Here is a 14968-nt window from a genome sequence, read left to right on the forward strand (position 1 = left end):
CATGTTGCATGTCCCTTAAAATGACCCAAGAAACATTTTAATTAGCATATTATAAAATTACACATTCAAAGGTTAAACAACAACATATAAAACTCTAAAGAATTATTTAAAGAATTAATATTTCAATTAAGTAGTTATACATATTATTTAAAATAAATAATATTTATATAAATTAATTATTTAAAAATTCAAAATAATTAATTATACTATTTTAAACAAATAATTAACATGAAATAATTTAATTATTATATATATATATATATATATATATATATATATATATATATATATATATATATATATATATATATATATATAAAGAAATAGCATAAAAATTAACTACACAATTTTAGCTACTTCAGCTACAGAAATTAAATTTATGGATATGAAATTATGGCTATGAAAATTGGAAATGCTGATTAAATATACTAAATTATAGTGGTGTTCCGTGTGGAGTATAAATTCAGCAACATAGACTTTTATATCTCTTGTGTGTGTGTGTGTGTGTGTGTGTATATATATATATATATATATATATATATATATATATATATATATATATATATATATATATATATATATATATATATATATAAATGTGTGTTTCTCTGTAAGGCTTGATTTGATAGTCTGAGGCGTTTGTTTGTGTCCACTCTCTTCAGCAGAGCCACAGCCTCATGGGTTTTGAGGTACTCTAGCAAATGAGAAGTGCTCACGTGGTCTATCAGCTAGATATATATTTTGATACATTTTCACTATAATTTTTTTTAAATATATTTTTTTGTTTCCCATAATTTTACTGTTATTTAGTATAATGTAATTATGATATTATTTGTAAAAAAATATATATATATATATTATTTAAATGCTTATTTAAAAATAATTCTTTATTTTAAAACAGCAATAATTAATCTTTACAGCTGGGGAGACTAGGGGTAGTTGTCATATGGTCCAAATACACATATGTGTGTTTTCTTTAGCAGTGGATTTGTATGTTTGTTTCAAGCACCAAATATATATATATATATTTATGAATTTCATTACAAAATTTACACAGCCAAAAAAAAAACACACACAAAAAAACACACTGATATATGGTCTACACCAGGCAAGAGTCAACTATGAAGATAAGGAATACGAGTCGTTCGTTGTAGTTTTTGAAAAAGTGATTTCTGTTAAATAAAATAAAAAGTTTTTACAAAGTTGAGCTTTGTAACTTTGCAGATCTTTGCAGATAATCCTTTATGTATAATACATAATCCTTTATGTATTTAATGATGTTCTATAAACCAATGTCTTTGCTTCTGACCATCGATGATCCAGTTCAACCATACTAATAAGCAAAAATTACTCTATAGACAAACAATTGTGTGTCTTTTTTTAGTGTGTTGAAATGTCTTCTGACATTTGTCAGAAATGTCTTATAATGGAAAGATTCATTATATATTCATTATATATATATATATTAATCAAAGAAATCCAGTAAAATTACGTCAATGCAAAAATTGATCAAATAATTATTTCGATATGATTTTAATAAGCTAAGCTTCAACTACATATTGTTCTCCTGTCAAGTGGGGGAAGGAAATCAAAGGTCATCACGGGCCCTTCAGACATTTTAGCTTCTCAAAAGATTTTCTTTCATTGTTGCTTTTTAAAAGAACCATTTTTCCCCATTGTTTGTTTTCAATTATGAAGAACCTTTTGTTTAATGGAATCATTCCATGGATGTCAAAGATTGTTCATGGAACCAATCTAAGAACTTTTATTTTAAAGAGTGTATTGCAAAGCCATTAAAATAATATTTTTTGAGTCATGTAGTACATTATAAAATTTACTTCAAATTAGTGCTGTCAAATGATTAATCACGATTAATCAAATCCAAAATAAAAGTTTTTGTTTGCATAATATATGTGTGATATGTGTATATTTATTATGTGTATATAAATACACACACATGCATGCATATATATTTCAGAAAAAAATATGTTTATATATTAAATATATTTATAATATAAATTATATTAATATAAATACATACATTTAAATACATGTAAATATATATATAAAAAAAAAAAATATATATATATATACAAAGCTCAGTTCAACCATACTAATAAGCAAAAATTACTCTATAGACAAACAATTGTGTGTCTTTTTTTAGTGTGTTGAAATGTCTTCTGCATTCTACTGTACGGATGTAAATGTAAATGTCCCTTCAGTCTGAGGCTTATTCATTTCACTTTTGATGTGAAAAGGCTTTTATATTTTACAAAAATAGAACTTTTATATTTTAAAAACAAACAAGCAAGCCCTGTCCAGATTTAAAAAGTAACGTAACGCATTACTTTCCATAAAAAGTAACTAAGTAACTTAATTAGTTACTTTTATATGGAGTAACGCAATATTGTAATGCATTACTTTTAAAAGTAACTTTCCCCAACACTGAAAAAGCATAATAGCACTCCTTTAAAAGCTTTCAATTCAGTCAAGACTTTAAAATATGTCTTGACAATAAAGCAAAAATAGCGGAGTAATTCATTATAAATGTGAATTCATAGCTTAGCCAGAGTCAAAAAATCATTTGACATTATTTTTTTATTATTATTTATTTATTTTTTATTTTTTTCTCTTCGGTAAGCATTAGTCAAGCAATAATTCTGTATACTTTTTGTACGTACATTCTCAGAACAAAAAAAAAAAAAAGCTTTCACTGGAGTGGTACTTTTTTAAAAGGTACACTTGTACATTTACACTTTAGGTAAGGTAATATAGAGTCTTTACAGGTACAAAGGTTTACCTTTTGAAAGGTACTGCACAGTGACAGCTTTTGTATCTTTTTTATACTGTATTAATGTAATTGTGAAATTCGTAACTTACAGTCAAGTAAACATTTCATTAGAATATAAAAAGTGTAACATTAGTCTCGGCCTCAGACGTCACTGGAGTTTCAAAAATGATGTGAAACATTCAAGTTTGCGGCATAGAATCTTCAAAATATGTTATTGTGGTGCCTCGAAACGTGATTGGTTGTTTGACATGTCAAGTCAGTTTGTCTGTTATGTAATCGTAGATACACTGGTTTGAATGTCAGGGTCGTGAAATGCACCTGCTAACTTTAATCACCCATTGTGTATAAATGGCTCAAATCCAAACGTCACACACCTACACTACTTAAATACAGGTAATCTGCAAGCCTTCCAAGAACTGGGCCTTTCTAAAGAGGACAATTCCTACTATTCATAAAGACAGTTACCTTAAGAGACATGCTAACTGGCCATTTAACCATTCAGACTACTAGTTTACTTTTTCAAATAATGCATAGTGAAACTCAGTGTTTAATTAACGGTGAATCAGGAGTTTGTGTGACAACATTTGGTTCTTATTGGCAATTAGGGAGTTAGAAGAACAAAATGATGTCTAAAAACTAGTGCTGGGCAACGATTAATCATGATTAATTGTATGAAAAATAAAAGTAATTGTGTACATAATAAATGGGTGTGTATATTTACATGTATGAATATTTTTAGATTATACAAACCTGATTCCAAAAAGTTGGGACACTGTACAAATTGTGATTTAAAAAGGAATGGAATAATTTACAAATCTCATAAACTTATATTTTATTCACATTAGAATATTGATAACATATCAAATGTTGAAAGTGAGAAATTTTGAAATGTCTTGCCAAATATTGGCTCATTTTGGATTTCATGAGAGCTACACATTCCAAAAAAGTTGGGACAGGTAGCAATAAGAGACCGGAAAAGTTACATGTACATATAAGGAACAGCTGGAGGACGAATTTGCAACTTATTAGGTCAATTGGTAACATGATTGGGTATAAAAAGAGCCTCTCAGAGTGGACGTGTCTCTCAGAAGTCAAGATGGGCAGAGGATCACCAATTCCCCCAACTCCCAGAAAGGAGTTTCTCAGAGAAAAATTGCAAAGAGTTTGAAGTTATCATCATCTACAGTGCATAATATCAATAGTCAAGAGAGTCAAGAGGGATTTATTTGTCATTGGCATAGTTAACACTGGGGAAAACTGGGCATTGAAATGCTTGTGACGAGGCTCAGACATACAGTGACAATAACAAGACATAAGACACAGACGTACATGGAGAGCACTGAGATTTTTGAGTGACTACGGTGCCCTTAGACAGAAAGACATGGACAGAGCATTATATACAAATAAGTGGAAGTAACAGGTACAATAAAGGTAATCAGTGTTTAGAGTTATGGTGTACATAAGACGTCCTGAGGTAATATTGTGATTACTGGGGTAGAACGGTGTCTAAAATGTCATTGTAGAGTGACATAGAGCTCCATGGAGTAAAATTAAAGTGGCAGTGCAAATGCAATAAATAAACTTAAGAGCAGCACACATTCAGATGTATTCCTGAGAAGAGCAATGTGCAAGTACAATGAAGTAAACATAAGAGCAGCGTGTATTCCATTTTTAAATGGAGGACAGCTGATTGTTAAGTAGTCTTATGGCTTGAATCATCCAAAGATTCAGAGAATCTGGAACAATCTCTGTGCGTAAGGGTCAAGGCCGGAAAACCATACTGGATGTCTGTGATCTTCGGTCCCTTAGACGGCACTGCATCACATACAGGAATGCTACTGTAATGGAAATCAGAACATGGGCTCAGGAATACTTCCAGAAAACATTGTCGGTGAATACAATCCACCGTGCCATTCGCCGTTGCTGGCTTAAACTCTATAGGTCAAAAAAGAAGCCATATCTAAACATGATCCAGAAGCGCAGGTGTTTTCTCTGGGCCAAGGCTCATTTAAAATGGCATGGGCAACTTACACATCTGGAAAGGCACCATCAATGCTGAAAGGTATCCAAGTTCTAGAACAACATATGCTCCCATCCAGACGTCGTCTCTTTCAGGGAAGACCTTGCATTTTCCAACATGACAATGCCAGGCCACATACTGCATCAATTACAACATCATGGCTGCGTAGAAGAAGGATCCAGGTACTGAAATGGCCAGCCTGCAGTCCAGATCTTTCACCCATAGAAAACATTTGGCGAATCATAAAGAGAAAGTTGCGACAAAGAAGACCTAAGACAGTTGAGCAACTAGAAGCCTGTATTAGACAAGACTGGGACAACATTCCTATTCCTAAACGTGAGCATCTTGTCTCCTTAGTCCCCAGACGTTTGCAGACTGTTATAAAAAGAAGGGATGATGCCACACAGATACCACACAAAATCAACTAATGTTTCCCTTAAAATCATACATTTTCTCAGTTTAAACATTTGATATGTCATCTGTTGTATTCTGAATAAAATATTATTCTGAAATTTGAAACTTCCACATCATTGCATTCTGTCTTTATTCAGAATTTGTACAGTGTCCCAACTTTTTTGGAATCGGGTTTGTATATAAATAAATTTAATATATAAACATTACATATTTTTTTTCTAGATATACACAGTACATGCATGTGTGTGTATTTATATATACATAATAAAAATGCACAGTACCCACATACAGTATATTATGCCCACAAAAAAACATTTATTTTGGATGCGATTAATCATTGTCCAAACCCCATGGCATGTATAAAATGTGGGCTTTGAATTATTAATATCAAATTGTATAAAAAAATAATTGGACTATATTGCATAAGACAACATATTTCATGAATACACTGTTCTTATAAACACAAACGCAAAACACATCCCAGCAAGGCTCATTGACAGTATTGTACATGATAATTAAATCCGTCCTGTCTGGATGCTCATTATGAAACACTGTGTAGTTCACCAAGTGCATGTGTGGACACTAATCCAGACACATCACGAAGTAGGGATTACACGCAAGTAGGGAAAGACAGAACACTGTCTGGGGATGAGTGAACATAAATAGATTAGCCAATCAGAACTCGGCAAAGGCTTGGCAAACGTAATAAACACACCCAGAATTCATTAGACTTCATATCAGTAGAACAGTTCAATGGATTTCATTGGGGACAACAGAGGCTTGCTCGAACATCAACATATTTAGGACACTGTTAACACTGTTTGTCCAGCAACCGTCCCTCCCTTTTTGGGGCTCAAACTCAACGGGAGGCGCTGGATCAGCTTCGGAGGACCAGAAAGAGGAGTTTGAGGAACAGTAGGAGACTGAAGCAAAGGATCCGGGTGGTCATGAGAACCGCCAGGCGGGCCAGCAACATGGAGGTGCCCTCCTTCCTGCGGCAGCTTGTGAAGGAAACCGAGAAGATGGTGACCTTCTTCTTCAAGGGGGGCCGACGGGAGCCGGGAGCTGACGATGAGTACTTTGAAAACGAAGAGGAAGTGGGCAGACCCTACTTAGAAAGGCCCATTTTGGAGAAAGATACGGCAGAAGGCGGCTCGAAATGGGGCGTTAACTACGGTATGGCCAGTATGCAGGGCTGGCGAGCCCAGATGGAGGATTCCCACACCTGCATGCCAGAGATGACCGATGCATTGCCAGACTGGAGCTATTTTGCCGTGTACGATGGGCATGCGGGAAGAACGGTGGCTCAGTACTGCTCCAGACACCTGCTGGATTTCGTTCTTGACACAGGTACTCACCTATTAAATGCAGATAGACAGTCTTGAAGGTAAAATGATAGAATTTATAAATTTGTTACTTGAATATAGTTTGTTGTTATACCTACCTATATTTATTAACAGTAAATTTAGCATAATACAGCCAAACCCTAACCCTAGTATATGTTAATAATTCATATCCTGCACGTATTTGTGTATTCACCTTGTAACAAGAACACCTTAAAATAAAGTAACTAATATTTTTATTAAAAAAAAAAAAATCTACAGTGCAGTAAGACAAAGTATATATATATATATATATATATATTTTTTTTTATTAAAGATGTCTCATAACAGAATTTAAATTTTTATTTAAAATCTGGTGGAAATTTGGAAGAAAAGTTAGTGATCTAATAAGATCGATTTTTCCAGTTTTAATCATAATAATCATTTAATAATAATGCAATTCCATTAAAAACTTGATCTTTGTCTTTAAGTATTAAAACTTTTAAATGTAAGTTTTTAATCAATGTTTTAGTGTTACAAAAGTGGTTATCATCTTAAAATGCAGAATTTGTCCGAGACAAGTCCAATATGTTGAATCACAATCTGGGGTTCATGGAATAAAAGGTCAAAGAAAGAGTGTAAAAACATAATGATAATAATAAATACGTTATTTATTACACATTCATTCAGCTTTCTAAGCCATTGAGTTTTATTAAATTTTGTTCTATTGAACAATTAGATTTCTTATAATATTTTACACACATTTAGAACACTTTTTCACAGTATCAATAAATGCGTACTGCATCTTTTACAGTATAAATTAGTCTTTCTACATACAATATGTATATATATATATATATATATATATATATATATATATATATATATATATATATATATATAGTCCAGAAATATGTAATGTAATGTAATTAATTGGAATAATGGAAATAACAAGGTTTCCTCAAGTAGGTTGAAAGGCAGGTTACTGAGCAGGCCGAGCAGTCACTGTGCTTGACCCTGTTATATGATTGTCTAATCAGGCTGTGTGACGGTGAATGAGGATGTAGACCAGGTCAAAGATGGCATCAGAGATGGCTTCCTCAACATAGACCGCCACATGCACACCCTGGTCCGCAACGAAACCTGGGACCACAGCGGGTCGACAGCAACTGCTGTCATGATCTCTCCACGAAACATCTACTTCATCAACTGTGGTGATTCACGGACCTTCCTTTGCCGAGACGGCCAGGTGGTCTTCTACACGGAGGACCACAAACCTATCAACCCACGAGAGAAAGAGCGCATCCAGAACGCCGGTGGCTCTGTCACACTGCAGCGCATCAACGGCTCGCTGGCCGTGTCCCGTGCCCTTGGCGACTTCGACTTTAAGGAGGTGGAATGGAGGACTCAGACCGAACAGCTGGTGTCTCCTGAACCAGAGGTGTACGAGCTGGAGCGAAGCTCAGAAGATGAGTTCCTGGTGGTGGCGTGTGATGGCATCTGGGACGCCATCGGTAATGAGGAGCTGTGTGCGTTTGTGCGCAACCGTCTGCAGGTCTGTAATGATCTGAGAGAGATCTGCACACAGGTCATTGATCTCTGCCTCTATAAGGTTGGTATCAGCAGTGAGAGGATCCCATTGGTTTGGCCACTAGCCATATGATTAAAGTGATAGTTCACACAAAAATGAAAATTCTGTCTTAATTACTCATCCTTGTGTTGTTCCAAACCCCTAAGGTTTCTTCTTTCATCTTCGGAACACAATTTCAGATATTTTTGGTTAAAAAAACATGACAGTACCATGACGCAAGCGTGATTACATTTTTGAATAGGCACAATATAAGTTCAAATGCATTTATTTAGTATATGTTAAGTTATTCAGTCATTTAAATTGAACTATTGGGAAAAGATTAGCTAAAATCATTATCATTAGCTAAAACAATTAAAATTGTTTTCAGTAACTGAAATAAATTTTTTCATTGAAATATAATTATAAAAAAGTAGAAAAATAAAACAAATGCTCAGTTTTATCTCACAAATACAGTCATCCAAAACTAAAACTATTAGAATTATAACTTTGATACTATTATTATTTGTTTTCTTTAATGGAAATATGGCTGAAATTACTAAATTATAAAATATAAATATTCATTGAAAAAACAGTTGCTTTGGAATTCAATAAAAATACTTACATTTAAATTAATTAAATGTGCTAAATAAAATTATGAATAAAATAAACTCAATAGAATAAAAAAAACTAATAAAAATGGCAAAAAAACGGTCTATTCAGTTTTGTTTGATGCAAATTATTTAGTAATTATTTCTACAGATCTATTATAAAGTCTTTTTTTTTCGATTACTACCCCTAAATAACCCTTACAAGAAAAAATGTGTTGTTAATTGCTTTAAATGTTTCTTCTTGTCTAAGTGTGCAATTCTTGGTAATGCAATACTAAATAGCTCAGTTTTTTTTTTTTGTTACAGTGTGTAAATCATTGCATTGATATGCATTCAACAACTCAAGTCTGATGCAAAGTCGATTTTGAATTGCCAGTAACTCCGTCACCTTCCACAAGTTTAGGAATGCCTTGTTACTTAAAAGGATTAGGCATTTTGGTTATGTAATATTATATAATGATATTTCCCTGCCGCATGTTGAGGCGAGGAAGATTACAGAGTGCATAATAAAATCAGCTTGACCCGTTCTATGTAGATATTGTTTTATAAATAGAATGATTACAGGAGAGAGCGAGAGGAGATTCAGACTGCAGGTTAAGAGATATCCAGAGTTACAACCAGCTACTCGACCAGGCCAAGAGCTCCTTTGGTTTAATACTAGCATTAGCTGTCTATGAGCATATTTAATCTTAATCCATGAACTCAATATATTTATGTATTAGCATTTCTGGTATTATTTAAGTACACTGACCTACACTAATTTATTTAGTTGATTTTTGTGAGCAGGATTTTCAATTTGTACCCTGCAGGGAAGTTTAGACAACATCAGCATTATCATTATCTGCTTCGGCGGCGCCCCCAAGGTGACCCCAGAGGCACTGCAGCAGGAGGCAGAGTTAGAGCACGTCATCGAGCAAAAAGTGGCAGGTAATTTCACCAATTCATTCAATATAAAATAAAATGACATTTAAACACACTATATTAGAACAAATATCTCTATAAATGACAGATTTTGTATATAAAAGTGTATTTTTTTCTTTATTTTTTCTCATACGTTCCTCAGAGATCATTAACATGATCAGATCTAGAGACGAGGAGCCTGACCTGCTCTATGTGATGAAATTCCTGGCGTCTGAAGATATTCCCGGCCTCCCACCAAGTGGAGGTATCTCATGCAAGTAAGTGATACTTAGGGCATTATGTATATAATTACTTACAATCAGGTATTTTCTCTCAATATGGTATTTTTTATTATTTTTTTGCAGGAAAGATTGCATAATAGGCGCATATCGGAAATATGCAGCAGCCTTTAAATCCCTTGAGCCGATGGTATGTATGAACACATATTAAAAAGCCATACTTTATTAATTAATGAACATCTGATTAGATTTTAATATGATTTGAATGTGTCTTTAAATAGAAAGTTCATTTTAAAAATAACAAGAATTCTTCATTATTTTGTCATTATTGAAGGATATTGGCGGCTCTGATGACTCCACCTAGTGGCCATTATGTTGGAGATGGACTCGAGCCTTGAATCTCTGTAGATGTAATAATCAATGTGAGGAGGACATTTGTACCACATACTTTACAGAGCTCAAATTGCTTAGCCAAACTGTTTCTTTTTTATATCAATGTTGTGTATTGTAGACATTGAAACTGAAATAGGAGGAAGATAATGATTTATCATATGCTTTCATGAAGGTAAAGCATTTAACATTGACACTATGTACAGTACATAAAGCTTTTTATGGAAGACAGGAAGTTTTAAATTTACTTAAAGGTGAAGCGTGGAACTGATGTGCCACCAAATTGAATTGTAAGTGTTTTTGATTAAGGATTTCCAGGGTACATGAGAATTTATCATTTACAATAAACACTACAATATTCCATAATATATATATATATATATATATTTTTTTTATTATTATTTTTTTATTAAATGAACACTTGATTTGTCTATCAACTTGCATGTGATAAAAGAAAGCAAGGCCACTGAATTACACAAAACACCTTTAAATTTTTTTTTTTTTACTTTGTTAGCTTTTTAAGTAACACTTTTCTAAATTTATTTAAATAAATAGTTTTATGCAATATTACAGTTATAGGTTGTTTTATGATTGATTTCACGAATGACCCAAGATTTACATATTTAAGATTCAATGTATAAGTGTTATAAATATGTTTATTTTATTTGATTATAGATGTTAAGCTCCCTTTACCTACAGAGAGCTTAGATTTATATTATTTTTAACCAAACTTGCACAGTATATTAAAACTAACATCTGTAAAACTTGATAAAGGGTACTTGAACTATAAATTCTCTCTCTCTCTCTCTCTCTCTCTCTCTCTCTCTCTCTCTCTCTCTCTCTCTCTCTCTCTCACTTTTTACTAGAGTAAACAATTTATATCATTATAAATAATATGATAAACCCATTTTGTATAAAAGCACTCAATGTCTCTATCATTTTTATGAGTCTAAATTGTTAAGAAATCGAAGAACTCACAAGAATGAATGAGATTTAACGATGAGTGGATGAATTGTCCAAAAACATTTTTGTGTGCATTGTATCCTGTCAACAGTTTACAGAAATGCATGCTTTTCTGAAAAGGCACAACATAAGTTAATATGCATTTATTTAGTGTATGTTAAGTTATTCAGTCATTTAAACTGAACTATTTGGAAAAGATTTGATGCAGAAGCATTTCTTTTCCCGTGGCTCCTATCATTTGTTGCTGATGCACTAATTATTAATAAATGTAGTTATGTAGTTCAGCCATGCCCCAAGATGCTCAGACCCTAGCCCGGCCCGTGTCCGACAGTCTTTTTTTCCACTTCTCCCAAAATAGCTTATACTACTTTTCCAGCTATTAAAATAGTGTAGTTTTTTATGTAATGGCAAAGTTATTATATTTCGTTTAGTTTTTTTTATTAAGTTAATTTAGAGTAAGTAATTTAAGTTTTTTAAAGTAAGACAGTGTGCCTATGTTTGATCAGTGTAGCCTTCTCAAATCATCACGACTTGCCTAAAATATAATATATAGATATAAAACAGTTCAAGCATACAACAAAGTTTAAATGTTAAACCTAGATAAATGAAGCGCACACTGGAGGATATGGAGGTGACAGCACGATCACTTGCATTTTTCTTCAGTGAATACGCTGTCATTTTTGCTCATAAAGGTAAGAGTAATACATCATTCGTAACTGTAAATGGTCTACTTTTATTTAAACAGAAGAAACTAATGTTTATTTGACGACAGAACTCAAGACACATTTAAAAAATATTAATATTAGCAATAGTTATGTATGTAATAATATGACTACGTTCAGATAATTATTAATAATACATTTTAATTTATGGTTTATTTTATTCATAATTCATAATATAGCCTATATACAGTATACACAATCAAACAAAAAACAGTCAGAATAAATGGTTCCCATCACTTCTAATCAAGTTTATTGACATAAAAAACAACTAAAATTATTTGAAATAAATAAGTAAAAATAAATGTACTTTTTGTATTTCAGCAATATTTCTCATTTTTGTTTACTTCAAGTCAAAGTTCTAAAACTAAATACACCACTAAAACTAAAAAAATAAAATGTAATAAAAACTGTAGACATATAAATATAATAAAATATTAAACTCAAAATACTAACCAAAAATATTAACCCTAAATGATACAAAATTCACTCTCTATTAATCTCTATCAACTTGAAAGTATTGAAATATTTTCAATATCTATTTCCTAATTATTTTAATGACATTTTTAAATGTGAATGCTGTTTTGCTTTGACAGAAGCTTTAAGATTAAATAACTAAAGTCTGCAACAGATCCATGACACATTAGCACAATTGTAACAGTTTAATATGTTATTTCATGCTACAACCTTAGTCTAACTTCCACCAGAGATATTCAACAAAGAATGTAAATATACCAAGCTTGATCTATTCAATGACTTCACAATATACTTCTTACTATATGACCTTTTTAAATGATCACTGATGGATAAACACAACATACAGTATGTGAAAGTTTCAGGGATTTTGATCAGCTGCAAAAATCTGAAATGTTTTAAATTGTATAATTAGACAAAATATAGTGCTGTGGTTGTTTGTGTTGATAGTGGTATTGTGGGATACTTACACATGCGTATAATGATACACGCAGAGGTTTTGTGCAAACTGTTTTCTTCTAAATGGCTCCTAACATCCAGTGAGAGCAGATGACACTGAAGGAAATCCAGGGTATGGTGTTTATGCTGGAGGTCGATTCACCTATTTGGACAGCTCAGAGACCGTACCTCTCCTAATCCCAGACATTCAGCAGAAGCAGCACGTCTGGAAGCCCTGAGCAGAGAAGAGCTGGAGAAGTGCGCAGGAGGACCAGAATGGAAGAAGTTCCGTTCTCGCTTCATGCTTTTTTATCATATCAATCACAAGTGCAGTATGGAGTACCTCAAGGCTCAGTACTAGGGCCGCTACTCTTCATGCTTTACATGTTACCCTTGGGAGATATCATCAGGAAACATGGTGTCAGCTTTCACTGTTATGCTGATGATACTTAGATCTATATTACTTCGCGGCCTGGTGTTGATATAAAAAACTGGATGACGAGTAATTTCTTACAGCTAAATTCTGAAAAAAACACAGGTGTTAATTATAGGACCTATAAACTCTGCATGTAACAACCTAGAACACTGTCTAAGACTTGATGGCTGCTCTGTCAATTCTTCGTCATCAGTTAGGAACCTAGGTGTGCTATTTGATAGCAATCTTTCCTTAGAAAGCCACATTTCTAGCATTTATAAAACTGCATTTTTTCCATCTCAAAAATATATCTAAATTGCGACCTATGCTCTCAATGTCAAATGCAGAAATGTTAACTCATGTGTTTATGACCTCAAGGTTAGATTATTGTGATGCTTTATTGGGTGGATGTTCTGCACACTTAGTAAACAAACTACAGCTAGTCCAAAATGCAGCAGCAAGAGTTCTTACTAGAACCAGGAAATATGACCATATTAGCCCGGTCCTGTCAACACTGCACTGGCTCCCTATCAAGCATCGCATAGATTTTAAAATATTGCGTACTACATATAAAGCCCTGAATGGTTTAGCACCTCAGTATTTGAATGAGCTCCTTTTACATTATAATCCTCTACGTCCGCTACGTTCTCAAAACTCAGGCAATTTGATAATACCTAGTAAATCAAAATCAACTGCAGGCGGCAGATCCTTTTCCTATTTGGCGCCAAAACTCTGGAATAACCTACCTAACATTGTTCGGGAGGCAGACACACACTTGCAGTTTAAATCTAGTTTAAAGACCCATCTTTTTAACCTGGCTTACACATAGCACACTAATACGCTTCCAATATCCAAATCCGTTAAAGGATTTTTAGGCTGCATAAATTAGGTAAACCGGAACTGGCAACACTTCCCATAACACCCGATGTACTTGCTACATTGTTAGAAGAATGGCATCTACGCTAATATTAGTCTGTTTCTCTCTTGTTCCGAGGTCACCGTAGCCACCAGATCCAGTCTGTATCCAGATCAGAGGGTCACTGCAGTCACTCGGATCCAATACGTATCCAGACCAGATGGTGGATCAGCACCTAGAAAGGACCTCTACATCCCTGAAAGACAGCGCAGACCAGGACAACCAGAGCCCCAGATACAGATCCCCTGTAAAGACCTTGTCTCAGAGGACCACCAGGACAAGACCACAGGAAACAGATGACAGATGACAGTCATTTTGCATTATTGACACACTGTTTTCCTAATGAATGTTGTTCAGTTGCTTTGACACAATCTGTTTTGTTTAAAGCACTATATAAATAAAAGCGACTTGACTTTGGTTCTGGATTGGTTGGCTGATAATGCTGGGCACTGTGATGGCAATAATCATTCAGAGCCCACGGACGGAGTCTCTTTCATTGCACTGGTGGCACAGGGACGTGTTTTACTGCCTGCAGCCTGCACTCTTCATGGATGCAAACAGTGACAAGGTCAGCTGTATCAGCAGTGAGTTAATTAAAAACATCAACAATAGTATTGCAGTATGATTGCATCTACTGCTGTCAAAACATTCAAACCCTTTATCTATCCATCTTGGAGCCTAAAATTACTCCCACATGTCAAAGTCTAAGGCATTGTTGAGTTTATGAGTAGTTTTCAGAAAGCACAGCACAGAACATTTAACACAATGTCAACACTCTTAAAAAAAGGG

At 33.6% G+C, this 14968-nt stretch overlaps 1 protein-coding gene across 1 annotated transcript; it reads left to right on the top strand.

Moving 5' to 3' along the window:
- Positions 1 to 5957: 5957 nt before the first annotated feature.
- LOC132108193 (protein phosphatase 1A-like) lies at positions 5958 to 10620 on the top strand. Its single transcript, XM_059514809.1, has 6 exons — positions 5958 to 6575; positions 7588 to 8159; positions 9535 to 9652; positions 9789 to 9903; positions 9991 to 10054; positions 10199 to 10620. Exons 1-6 carry the CDS (start codon positions 6173 to 6175, stop codon positions 10226 to 10228), a joined length of 1302 nt encoding a protein of 433 aa, XP_059370792.1. The 5' UTR covers positions 5958 to 6172; the 3' UTR covers positions 10229 to 10620.
- Positions 10621 to 14968: the final 4348 nt, after the last annotated feature.

This window comes from Carassius carassius, chromosome 28, assembly GCF_963082965.1.
Source record: "Carassius carassius chromosome 28, fCarCar2.1, whole genome shotgun sequence".
Lineage (NCBI taxonomy): Eukaryota > Metazoa > Chordata > Actinopteri > Cypriniformes > Cyprinidae > Carassius > Carassius carassius.

Coding starts and splice junctions, on each gene's coding strand:
- LOC132108193 (XM_059514809.1), top strand. CDS start 6,173: ATGAGAACCGCCAGGCGGGCCAGCAACATGGAGGTGCCCTCCTTCCTG. Junction 9,653..9,788: donor CATCGAGCAAAAAGTGGCAG/GTAATTTCACCA, acceptor TACGTTCCTCAG/AGATCATTAACATGATCAGA. Junction 10,055..10,198: donor TTAAATCCCTTGAGCCGATG/GTATGTATGAAC, acceptor TCATTATTGAAG/GATATTGGCGGCTCTGATGA.